The sequence below is a fragment of the Haliotis rubra genome, unplaced genomic scaffold (assembly GCF_003918875.1).
Source record: "Haliotis rubra isolate DU_JTF1 unplaced genomic scaffold, ASM391887v1 Scf447, whole genome shotgun sequence".
NCBI classification, from domain to species: Eukaryota; Metazoa; Mollusca; class Gastropoda; order Lepetellida; family Haliotidae; genus Haliotis; species Haliotis rubra.
The window spans coordinates 238,857-252,988 of NW_025767132.1; the positions used below are offsets into that span (position 1 = coordinate 238,857).

Here is a 14,132-nt window from a genome sequence, read left to right on the forward strand (position 1 = left end):
TAGGCTTGACAGTATGTTCACATGTGGGGTATTTTAATGACACTTCAATTACATGGACTACAAAAACTAGGTGAGGTGAAATGGGTTTAACATCGTGCTTGAGAATACTTCGCTCATATGACAACGTGGATGTATGTGTATGTGCGGCTGCTTGTACTAGCCCAGACTGAAGCTGGTTTTATAGTGCTAGCCCACTGAGATACCATGCCGCAGTAAAGCATGAATACCCCACTCAGACACATTATACTGACTCCGAGCCGACCAGTCCTTGTTGCACCAGGCAGGAACCAACAAGTACCATATTTTAATGTCTTTTGGTATGACGCAGTCGGGGATCAAACCTGCGACCTTCCGCTCTCCGGGCGGATGCTCTAACCACTACACCACGGAGGCGGTCACAAACTCTATGTACGCATATGGGGTTTAATTAAACATTTTCATGTTTTACAACAATACAAAAGGTAGTCATACTATTTTGATGAAACCATGGCCATTAATCATAATAAGACTGATTGTTGGATTGAAACTCATTTCCTATTGTGTCCAATATATCAAGGCCAAGTATCATGATTCTGTTCTGTGCTATGCCTGTGAACCACTGTCCTGACCTTGTTGCTGTTTAAGTTTGTGTTGTAATGATGTGAAAAGGGTAAGTGTTATTTGACATCACTTTTAGCAATGTTCGTGCTGTGTGAAACACCAGAAATGTGGGTCATTCATGATACCTATTTATGAATAAAAGTTGTAAGTCCAATAATGCCTAAACCACGAGACTACCTTGCTGTCTCAGTGAGTAAAGAAACATACCAACCACATCTGACTGTTTACTTTAAGTTAAATATTTGGTGTGCTTTTTTGTTAATCCCTAAATGTTTATCAAATTACCATTTCCCTTGGATAAAGGCTATAATACATTCAGTGGTATGGATTACAATAGAATATAACTTGCAAAGTTGTTGCAGTGCACAGCCAGCCAGAAACCAGTCCATAATATTAGTTTGTGAGTATGGTTTGAAACTGTTTTAGCATTAGTGCATCAAATTCAAACAATCAGACACATGATATATATGCTCACACATTCTTGTACTGGTGTGTGATCTTGTGCATAGAGACCATGTCATAAATCAGTTGAGGTAAAGCAGCATTGGTCACGGGAGAGTCCATAATGGGTGTTTGGCAGTTTGGCTCCTGAGAGTTTCTAGGACTTCATCCAGACCCACAACGAACCACACATGAAACATGTAGTCTCACCTTATTCAAGTGAGTTTGTTAAAAAATTGAATCTGCTTCCTCAGCTGTGAATGGGATAAAATGGTCATATGATAGTCTGTCTCAGTCCCTGAACTGCATTATTCTGGCTAGCCCTTTCTGCAATGGTCAAGCCCTAACTGAAACAAACTAGATTTGCTCAGGTTCAGGAATCTCCCTTCTCACTGAGGCTCCTTTTCAGTTTAAAGGGAATTGTTTGTTTCTATCAAAATTACCGGGTATATATATTCAGAGACTAAACATTAGTCATAAGCCAGTTAACCTAGCACCTCAAAGGCAGCTTGGGTAAATAATGCCTGTGCTTTGTGCACAATTTGTCCTTAGTGTCCCTGAGCATCTATGAGGTGGATATTAGGTGCCCTACAATTGCATTATATACATACACTTTTCATGTGGTGAATCATACGTTTGCCTTCGATGGATGCTTTAGTCACAAGACAAGAGAACTATCACTACATCAGAAGGTTCTAAATGTCAAACTGTGCACAGCTAAGTAACTACATGTACAATCCGAACAGTGACACCAAGTCACAAAACGAAACAGTGACACTATAAATTGTATTTACTTGCAAAACACTGACATCATGTCTACACACAAAACAGTGACACTGCTAGTGTTCCAATTCAAAATCCTGGATGACCCTGGGTTACAAAGTTCACCAAACAATGAACAAAGTTAACTTTGAATGACTATTTTAGGATGTTAACTGGTGGCATTATACTTTTGTTTAACAGAGTTATACCTACAGAACCCCTTGGATGCGGTACTTTGGTGACACAATTGTCAAAGCTAATTAGTCCAATTGATTGATTCAGTCAGGCAGATTAAATCATGCATATTTACCGATGCTGAAGCAAAACACTATTAAAACTTAACATCTCTGTGACAATACGGTTGCATGAAATGACAGAGCTGCATAGTAGCCAGATCTCCTAGATATATCTGCATTAGAAGAAAATATAATCTCTTGAATACTTCTGCTAAAATGGTTTATGCCTGAACTGCAAATCAGTCTACACCCTGATAATCTTCCCGGAAGTGTAAGCTAAACAAACAAATTTCCACTAAGAAATAATGCAGAACAATTAACGTTCTCTGTGGTGTGTAAACAGCATTTTATCTGTTTGTTGAAAGATGCCACATTGCATATTGTTCCAGTTGCATATGGACACAATGCACCAACACAACTCACTATCATGCAGCAAAGGAGAAGCTGATGTTTATTTGTGTAGATGTGAATATTAGCCCTGTACATCCAGTCCCATGCAACTTGCAGATTCTGCTGTCAGATTCTCACCCCAACAATATGTCTGGCAACAACTTCTGTGTGTGTGTGTGTACGTTAACCAACAATAACACCTTCTGCATATAAATTAACATTACAGTATACACTGCAAAATCACAGGGAAGCTGTTTGAGGGTCACTGTGGAAACACATAACAATTTAAGAGATGATTGTTTGATATAAGTGGTTAACATATTGATTTCTTTCAGATTAAAGCAACTTCAAAGGTTTCAGTAAGTGTATATCAAATAAAAGTTCATTGATATATTTCTGATAGGCTTCATATCATCAAAGAATGTATATATGATATCCTGATGTCATAAAGTGCAGGCTTATTAAATAACTTTTTCATTGTTCAAGTCCTTAAAAGTATAGTTGTTTTTAATCTCTTTTTTTCTGATCCGAGAATTCTTTTGTTTTAGCAGTGAGTTTAAGTCTTGCTTCACTGAGTCTAAATGAGCTATTGATTTTGATTGTCATCAGGCACAAGTTAGGTTTCAAGCATCTCTGTGAGTGAAGTGAAATTCTTTTACATTCGGTATGTAATAGGTTCCTGAAGTGGTCTAGTGGTTAAAGCAGTCATTTGTACCAGTTTGTCTGAAGTTCTTTTACATTATGTATTTTGTAGGTTGCTGAAAAGGTCTGGTGGTTGGAGCAGTCACTTGTACCAGACTGTGTGAAGTTCTTTTACATTATGTATTTTGTAGGTTGCTGAGGTAGTCTAGTGGTTAAAGCAGTCACTTGTACCAGACTGTGTGAAGTTCTTTTAGCTTCTGTATTCTGTAGGTAGGTGAGATTAATGCAGTCACTCATACAAGTTAATGTGAAGTTAATTTGGCTTCATTTGGTGCCCAGCAGCTTTGTACAAGTCAGCTGTATGGGTCAGGTGGTCAGGATCAGTTCTGATTTTCTGTGTGTCATAGATGATTTGTAACATGCTCATAATAACAAGCACAGGATAGCTTGATCCAGAATGAGGTATTCCGGGCTACTGTCAAATAGCTGGAATATAGCTGAGAGTGGCATTAACCAACAAACAAATGTAAAACAGCATATGACCAGGAATAGCCATTTTCATTCATGGTCATTTGATCTTTGACTAATCTGCTTGAAAAATAAAGGTGTCAGTCTTTTATAATTGTCAGCATACACCAAACTTGGCCTAAATCCACCCATACTGTTCATGACATGTCCCGCAAATATCTACAACTAACTATGAACACAGGGTCAGAGATAATAAAATGTCATTTTGGATTACTGAAAGTTTATTCATTGCACAAATGATGCATGGTAAACAAAATGTCTTTGGTTCTAGAGACCTACAGTAAGCCATAAATAATGAGACAATATGGATTCACGAACAATCTACACTAAACTAGAAACATGTACAATAAATACAATGTGGTTGATTCTCAGGACATAAAATATGAACAGCAAAACCCCAAGGGTGGTAGGAAATGAACTGTGAAATATACAAAGGGGGGGAGGGAAGGGGAAGGGGAGTTCTAATTTCTACAATTCAAAATCATCATGAACCAAGATAGCCATCTTGGTTCTATATTTATAACAGATATCAGACACAGCTCTATGGCACATAGAGAAAGAATTGAAACTGACAAATATTTGATGCTATACATTTTTACATGACCTATATTTTAACCAGAATCGGTAAACAAGAGCCAGATATCTTTGTTGATTATTATACAATGAACTCAAGCTAGCAGAACTGTTCCACTGATGCACCTATGCTGCTTGTCTGTGTTAAAACAGAAGGTATTTACATTTAGCAAATGCAATGTACAAATTTAACACAAAATTCAACTGGCTTACAATTAAACTATGTACAAATCAAAATCCAAAGATATCAAAAATGATCCCTTTGTTAATGAATCTAAATTCAACTGTTCATACAATCAACAGATAAATATTTAATCAAAAACATATGCATGAGAAAGACTACAGAACTTCTGTTGCTAAACTGTTAAATTCACAGTTCTGTATTGTAAATCAGTTCTTTCATTATACCATGCTAAAAATGATTAAAACGTTTCATTGTTTTTTAGCTCCTTTTGAAAATTAAATTAGAGATAAAAGTAACACTGCTAAACATTTCAAACTTTGGAGAAAATATTGCTGTATACAATGCAATAAATAAAAATCACTGTAAAAGTTCAAAACAAAATCAAAGAACATTTTGATTATTTTGCATGTAAAAGCATTAATAGCCATTTGATAATTAGTGCAAAATGTTTACAGTTAAACAAAAGAGTCAGTGCAAGTAATAACCTGAGTTTCTTGATGCTAACAAAAGACAGTAGGTGAAAAGAAACATCAAGTTCAGAGAACACAAAATATACATATCCCACCTGCTTACTGGGCAGGGAGTCTCAACATGACCTCTTCAAGAACACAACATAGTTCTCACATTTCTATAATGGTCAACACTTGGGGGAAAACCATCCTTGAACATACAGTATATCATTCTCTTTTCAGTGTCTTTCCAAAATATTCCCAAGAAAGAGTTCAACTGTTGTATACTTTTCAACGAAAACTTACTGTAGATCACTTTGTGAACTAGGGATTCTGCTTTTTGCTGGATATGCACTGATGGGTCTCAGTGATCCATTACCAAAATCTGTAATTAATTTAACATGAACATAAAATCCCCTGTAGTGGGTGTAGTTCCTGCAACAGTATTTAATACATGAATAATTGTCAGTATGTTGTCATATCATGTACTGTTTTACAGACAACTATCTCTGTTTTTCAAGGATGGTTACAAACCTATGCACTATAGTTCACAAACATCATCACTGCTAGGTTATGTAGGTTCAAACAGAACAGACTGATTTATATCATCAGGAAAACAAATGTATAAATGTTACACCCACAACCAAATGAAAGTGACATGGATGATTAGGATGACATGCAGCACAAGTATTTATGGTCACATGACTAGCATCAAGTGAGACAAGCTATCTACCCTGCTAACAGGACCATCTACACAGTGACTGGTGAATAGGTAACCCCTCATAAACCATATTTGATGTATTAAGCACCATATTTATATCTTTAAAAAATCTGTATGATCTTAACAGGCACTGACTTAATCCAGGTCTCTTAATTATTATTATTGTACTTTGTTGAAACAAAGTCATTTATCACAAAAAGTACCCATCCTGAAAACCTTGTGTGGCTTTGTCACTTAAAACATTTACTAAAGTACCTAAGATGTTAAAGAAAATGCTAGTTCCCTTCAACTGATTATGTGCCCTGCTGCTTAATACATAGAATACTGTACACAAGATGACACTTTCCTCACAGCTACTGTAATTAAGCTCATCCACAAACAGGGTAGATGCAATACACACAGGTTCATCTCATCTAACATTGTGTGTTGCAGTATAAATAAACTTACAGCATGTTGTAAAATTGGATTTATAAAATATAAAATGCTCATACAAAACATGCCACACAATGTAAACAAACAAAGGCACTCCCACACTTGATCAAGTCTGGGATCTGATCTACTCGGGTAACACACAAAAACACTATTGTTGAAATGCTTTGAATTTTTTTAAAGGAAATTGGTTATAGCCTTGAGTTTTGTATTGGTCATGGCACCTTATCTTGGCACCAAATGTATGATCTTGGTCATGTTGTGTTATCTACATGTTTGGTAATAATGTGATAGTAAAGCTTTCATAATGGTGAGTACCAATGACATATAATCATAGATGCATGAATATTCATGTAAAAGAAAAAGTGAGTGCTTTGAATAGTATTCTGGTTATATCATGCCAGATTCATAGATGTGATGCAGGCCTCAGCTGTTTACTACATTGGTGTAACCAATGAGTACGCTATGGCGCTGACAACCCTAGAAACATCACTGGGGTTAACTCACATTCACCCTTGTGCCTAAGGGCACAGCACTTTAGATGGCTGGGCCACCTATGACAATGTACATATAGTGTACATGAGTACTTATGAGTACAGAACATTGTTGAGATTGTGAAACATGTCACATGGACAGAAGTTGTCTTGTGGAGCATGAGGTTGGTTGTAAATGGAAAGGAACATCTTAAAATACAACATATGATTATAAAAAAAAAATGAAATGAAAAAAGAAAAGAAAAAAAAAAGGTTGATACAACCATTTGAGGTAGGTATTTGATGGTCAAACCTGTGTAAACGTCAAACATAATGTTATGTCTCTATAATGTATATGGTTTATATACCAATGTAGAGTTCATGCTACTAGTTGTAATTCATTCATAGGCCATCAAGCACCAAAACTTGCCAACCTTATTGTCTCATTTCTATTTGTCAACCATATCTCATACATACATAGAAGCTATATGTGTTTCATGAAACAGATCAAGCCAGATACATTTAGTTGAAACTAGTCATTACGTTTTTGTATACTACTGGTATTCTTTGAAAATGTCTCAATGGAAACATTATGAAATCTGGTAGGAGAGAGATAGTGTTGAGCAAGTAGTATTCCAAGTGATGTAGTCATTTCCCAATGAGCATGTGGATGTCTAAACGTTAAAAGTATAAAATATAAGTGATGCATAAACTTTGACATTGGTGGAGCATGCTATGTTGAAATGATGTCTTGACATAATATCAATGAAATATTCTCAAAAATACAGCACTATTATAAAACATTAAAAAACTTTTGACCATGTTCACACATTCTGGCATACAACTGTGATGTACACTTAGAGATGTATACTTCTCTAAGCCACACAATGAGATAAGTCTCGCTGTACTTTTGAATTCTCTCAGCATTGTTATACATATTAATAAATATATATGTACATATGTATTCTATGTCATACTACGCCTAACACTTGACACGTCACATATCATAAATATCATGAAGAACGTTTATGGATAGCATGTGGTCAAACAGATATGTTATGTTGACTTATTTGTCATGTTACACAAATAAGAATGTGGAAATAATGGGAATATAGCTGAGGATGACTGATGGATGACGCATCATGGACACAGTGACATTCATATTACTTGTAGAACCATGTTGACTGAAGGCCCAGATCAGACCATACTGTGCAAAGATGTCATGGCCTTATCCTTGTGGAACTCTCGACTTTGAAAGGCCCAGATCTGACTGTTGTAGGCAATGCTAGTATGTCATTATCCTTGTGACCCAAGCCTTCAGCATCTTGAGAGGACACCAAAAACACTGGGCCACTGATCTACCCATCTTACAGGGGAAAGCTGGTATGGGTCTGGAAAGTCATGGGAAGGTTTGTAAAAAGTCAAGTACTCACTGTCAGCAGTTATAAGACCAAAGCTACGCCTAATAACCTTTAGTCATGGTTTCTAAAAGTGTAGGTGTACATTTTGGTTGTTCAATGTACTGTAAACAGATACATCCTCATCTGCATAGAGGGCTCATCTGTATTGCTATGGCTGGTATATTATGATATAGCGGTACTCTGTATTGGGAAGGACTTGGATATACTATGCATCACTAGCAATACACCATGAAGAATGTTGCTACCTACTCTTTAAGCATCTGCACAATCAACTGCCACAAAATATTTTGAATTTTGTCCCCCATAAATTAGGGTCTTAAATAAGATGACGAAGGTGAATCAATTGGAATATCTGATTTTGTCTATGAACAAACCACACTGACACTACAGTCTCATGTCAATCAGTGAACCAATCAGAATAAAATGACTAAACATGGGGCCAATAGGAAGGGCCGTTACATCTCACTCTTCATCACTGGCACTTCCTTCACTTTCAACAGGTGGCTCGATACCAGTGCGTAGTGTGACCTGAACATTGCGGTTGATGCTGACAGCAGGAAAAAAGACACCGTGGAGGTCGGTGAACGCGATTGGTCCATGAGGTTCATCATTGATGAAGTAACTGAGAGTGTGGTTGTTGAGATCCAGTATACAGCCAATCACTGAGCCACATTTGATGCCCCCGTCGGTGCGGTTGGTGTGTTCATCTCTGTGGATGAACCAGCTTCTCTGGTAGTCAATGTACATACTCCAGGCCTTGTCATCCTTGCCTGCAACAATAAGCAACAATAAGCTCAAGTCGTACATATAACCAGCTATATGATAAATACAAGCATGAAATCTGAAAAATATAAACATATGTAAAATGTCAACAAAAATGACATGAAGTGATGCATTGGTTCTGAGAAACACTTCACACAATCCTAAAATACAAGATAGTGAATGTTGCCTAATACTGAAAAATCAACATTCTAGCTTCATCATCAAGACCTGTTTGTAACCAACATTCTGGGCTTGATAGCCTAAGTCAAGAGCCATGCTGAAGCAGCACAATGACACACAGTCAGTCAGGTCTTACAGTGTACACCACCCAAATCACTGTAAGTAGATCTTACAACCATGGGACACAAAAGTCCAACCTTGGTGACATAACCATGTCCAACACTGTATGAATGTCTCCCATCTTACATGTCTTAACACCTTCAACAGAGATTTCCCTGCAACTGTAACACATCTTATCATGTTAATATCCTGAATATTCCTACAGCAATGTGAACACAAGAGCAGTAATGGGCAGAGACAAAACTAGATGTAACATTTCATCCATGTGTCAATATTATACACAGAGGATACAAATTATCATGAAGTACAGTGAATACGTGACATCATGTTGTATCATCCATATCACAACAGTGTGTAAATAAACTGATCATGAAAATCAAAGACTGTATAATTATGGCATGAAGGGGTGCACAACTGGAAACACCCCTTCTAAATAACCTCCCATGACAAGCAGAACCTTCTGGGGATTCAGTGTTAGGAATAGTCCCCAGTAATCTCTGCTTGTCATAGCAGGAAACAGAATGGATTGGACAATGAGACCAATTCTAACACAGTCTCCCCACAAGTCTCATTATGAACATATGCTTCATACAACACAACATCACCATGTGACTGAGAACAACACAACTGTACCAAAACATACAGACAAAACTAAATTACAAATCTCCAATGTCTGGACTGTTTGTCAACACCAGACTCAGGAGGTACAAATCACATGTAGACTAAACACGGGCAAGCTTGTTCAGTCTGACTATCTGACAGAAACTCAGTAGTTTATGGCAGCTGTTGAGTACACCATGGACATTGAAGACAGAAACTGTCTCAACTGGAGCCATATTTTCCTTTTGTTATTCAACCTGAAAGCATTCATATGATGATCAGGTACACATTTAATCACCATGACATATAAGGGAATCTACATGTCTGAAGATTGAGGAAATGGTTGAGTCATGATTGCCTTTTTCCAGCTATCCAAGCTCCACTAGCTGAAAACCTATCATTATAACTCAAATTTTGACATGCAGAACATGAAAACATGACTAATCATTATGCACTCAATTGTCGTAATTTGTGACATTTTCAAATTGCAATGTTAACATTTGTAAAATAATTCAAACTCGAAAACCAGCTTACATGCTTTTAACCTCCTATTACACAACATTTTCAGGAATTGGTAATATTCCCCCCTCTGAAATTAATTACTCTGCGGTAGTAACAATTTCTGAGTATGAATTATGTATTCAAACATCATTAAGTGCCATGATGGATTTTATTTTACTTTTTTAACAACCAAAAATAATCTCCCAAGAAGATTGTGTTCACAGCATTCATGGTGTCAGGATGGTCTTCCTCAGCCTAACTGGCAGCACATTAAGACTAATGGTGATTATGGACTCTGAGGCAAGAGAGCAATGTCTACTTTTTTTCAACAATTTTCGAAAAGAAATTACATTTTTATCTCTTATGTGTACAGCCACAAATTATTTCTTTTTGTCAGTGGTGGGAAGGGATATTCAGATTGTGTCTTCACGGCTCTTCCTTCCACAATATATGTGTCTGCAAAAGAAATTTATATCCTCCACAGGAGTGTCACAGAGGGACAATAAAATGGGCAACATGGCACCTCCTGATTGTCTTTTATGGAATGGCTTTCTAAACATTATTTATTGCTAGACTGTATTGGCAGACATTGTGAATGAGAGGAACATAGAACAAGCTATGGCAGTTGTCAGTTTACATACTGAGACCTCTGTACAAACACTGTAAGCATTTGTAGCCTTTAATAAAGGAATACATTTGTCTCTCTTGATTCTTATTTCATCAACCAATAGAATATCACAAATTACATATTAGGAGCTGTCCTACTTTTCTAAATGACTTGGCACCCTTTTTCCTGAAGTAACCTTATCCTGGTTCCTGGAAATAAAATGACACCCAATTTTTCAAAAAGAACGGATAATGTAAATCTGGAAAATGAACGATTCATGTGGTGATACTATCCATTTTCAACATCTCTGTTGGAAGACATAGTATAGATGCTACTATGATTCTTAATCATAGTATCTCATGCTTGTGGTTCATCCACAAGAGTTACTCCATATTCCTTTAATAATTGATAATTCCACAATAATCATACAAGCACCCCTCTAATACAACACGTAAGTCATCTGAACTGTTTTGAGTTCCATTCCTTCTCAACCCCCTGCAGGTGAAGGATTTACAAATGAATTGATTCATCACTCATTATGACAACAAATACAGGCTATTTGGATCCAAGCAATTTTCAGCAATAATTTGTAGTTAATGTCAAGTTACCAGCAGATGTGCAATCAAAATAAAACAATATCGTTAAGGATCAAATATACAGAAAAACAAATATGTCCGTCTCTCCACAGCAGCAAAGGCGATGTTACGACGGATAGGTACTGAACCTCCAACGAGGCTATGGATGTTTTTGAAAACCAAGTTGTAAAAATATTTTCTTAAGTGCCAAAAAGTATGCTTGACACCTGGTATATGCTCAGCTGTCTGATTGACAGGTTGCTGATTAACCTATTAGGGGATGTGTAGCAAATATTTATGTGTGGTATGACTTGACTATAAATGCCAAAGGTGTATGGCAGATACTACAGTGTAATATTTGCTGCACATTGTTGCAAACAAGAAGAAAGTGCCATCAGATATTACACTTTATAAGTGGCATTATGTACACACAAGTGATCTAGATTTGGGAGTGTGATGCTGCATGGAAACCTTACTCATAAATCAACAGTGTGTATCAGCAAATGCACACACACACACACACACACACACACACACACACACACACACACACACACACACACACACACACACACACACACTATTGATGACCTTATAAATACTTTTTTTGAGATTACATGTGACTGAAAAATGTTATATTTGCAGTTTGGCCAACATGCCATTGGATCACTTGTGTACTGCAGTTTCAGAAGGCAGTGTATCTAAAACCAGCTGCTGATGTGAAGTTCAGCTTAACAGTACGTACCAGTATACAAACAGTGACAAACATGACCCACAGCAGTAGCAGCATCTTCTTCACCCCATTACCATCAGTCACCACCCTTATGATGGTATCGTATCTGTTTCATAATTTGATCCAAGACAAGAATGAGGTGGTACTACCAAGTGTTAGAGCAGCCCAAGGCAACAATTATGCTATCTCCCTGTCAGAAGGGTTCTACCGACACACATCTTAAGAATGTTGAGTGTTGGAGGCCATTGGTAGCTATGTCAGTATAGCTCTGGTGGTCGGTGAAAGCAACAAAACTACGTAGCAGTACTTTGTATGTAGGTACAGATTGTTCCTGATGTAGTGTGGGCAGAAGACAGCAAGTCTGTGTTTATATCTGTATCAGGTCATTTGTGATGGGATAATAACTACATAGTCAATCTCTATCATTTTAATTAAGACCCCTCAGTATTCCCTTATAAACAGAGAGGTGGATTTCTTCCCCAAGATATATCTCTTTTGGTCAGATCTGGTCATCTTATCAGGTGATTTACACTCAAGTCATGGTGTCCAGGTACAGTAGGAATTGTTCTGGTCAATAAACACAGATCTGTGCCAGAGATGTCTGGCTCAAGTGAAGGGGCTTCAGTAAGGGTCGTCTAAAGTCAACAATTTGGCACTGGGTAACACCTTCTTTCATCACTTGTAACATCCACATGAATGAATGGACAGTTGCCATGTCGTTAAAAAATAATAATATTGGTCTGCATGACCATTATGACATAATAATGTTCCATCTAACAACAATTGTTTGCCATGTCCCAGTTAACAGTTCGCACATTGAAATATCAGCATTTACTGGTGGCCTGATCCACAGGCACAAAAAATAATATTGACAGAATGATAAATTAATTATATGTGCTAACAGTGGTAGGTAGGTGATTACCAGACCATTCAGTATGTGAAATCACATTACCCACAATCCTTTCAATAATGATAATGTCTTTACCTTCGGCAGTTCATTCATATTTCTTTCCTATTTTCTCAAACATGCTCACCTTTGAATTGCAGATTGATATGGTTTTAGATATATTTGTTCATAAAGATGAATAGAAGTTACTCACTGAGGGACAATGTCCTCAAATCTGCCACTGATATGAGGGTCAGTTACTGAGACCAGAACTGTAGGAATCTGCTTTTGAGGGGATGAGAAGGAGAGAATAAATATACAGCTCCTTTGGTTATTAGGTTATCCCTAACATTCTACAAAGGATCACATCAATATTAGTTGAATAGCCAAAGGGGATATTAGTATTCATATGATGATAAAGCCACATCAGAATATATGATATTGATGGCTGGCCAGAGATCAACACCTCTTTGGTACAAAGGTGCAACCCTCCCATATCTGAAACATCTATCATAGCTTAGATCCACCCTCTCCAATTTACAAAGCATCAGCAGCCTCCTGGAAGCCTTATCCTCAGATCCTATGCATATCATTACAGATATGGACAACCTGACAAAACAGTGTAGATCCTTCATGTCACATATGCGGCTATTTAAAAGGTACGTGTAGTTTATGTAGGTGGCAGCACAGACGAGTAAGATGATCAGGAGGGATATATGTTACCAGAGCAGCTGGACCAGATGGACACCGAGGCTTGGATAAGATTGTTGTCATCCAAAGAGACTGTTATTAAACAGACAGAGTATTCAGAGTCTAGACTAGGCAAGGAAGGAGGCTGTTGTCAAACAGACACAGTGCACAAAACCTAGGCTAGGCTAATCATGGTAAGAGTCTGTTTGTTGTCACCCAGAACGACAGAAGAAAGACTGCAAAAACAATAAACAGTATAGGTTATGTTTGAGTCTTTCAAAATGTCATATTGTCATCTGAGTCCTGGGTCTTTGCATTATTGAAGTTTAGTCTGGCTGAACATACGACAACACGCCCCTGCAATAGATGAGTGACTTTTGAATATGCTACAGTTGACAAAATTTCAATATCTTTATTTTTGTATAAAAGTGGAATCCGGTTGTTACAAATGTTCCTGTTTTACAACAAAAGTGATCTGGACACCATCATGGTGACCTTTTTGACTGGCAATCAATTTCTTGGTTTCATCCATAAATGACATGTGAAACTACAACACATACAGTGTAAACTGCCTAAGTAAAGACCGCTTAACTAAACAGACCTGATAAGTAAACACTTTTCTTTGGTCC

At 37.2% G+C, this 14,132-nt stretch overlaps 1 protein-coding gene across 2 annotated transcripts in view; it reads right to left on the minus strand.

The window, feature by feature from the left end:
- Positions 1-3,802: 3,802 nt before the first annotated feature.
- The window catches only part of LOC124289707 (E3 ubiquitin-protein ligase TRIM9-like), a 189,592-nt gene continuing 179,262 nt past the window's right edge, over positions 3,803-14,132 (minus strand). For both annotated transcript variants that reach the window (XM_046726335.1, XM_046726334.1), the window contains one exon: positions 3,803-8,619. In XM_046726335.1, coding sequence (XP_046582291.1) covers positions 8,312-8,619 — 308 coding nt within the window. In that variant the 3' untranslated portion in view covers positions 3,803-8,311. The remainder of the gene's footprint in view (positions 8,620-14,132) is intronic.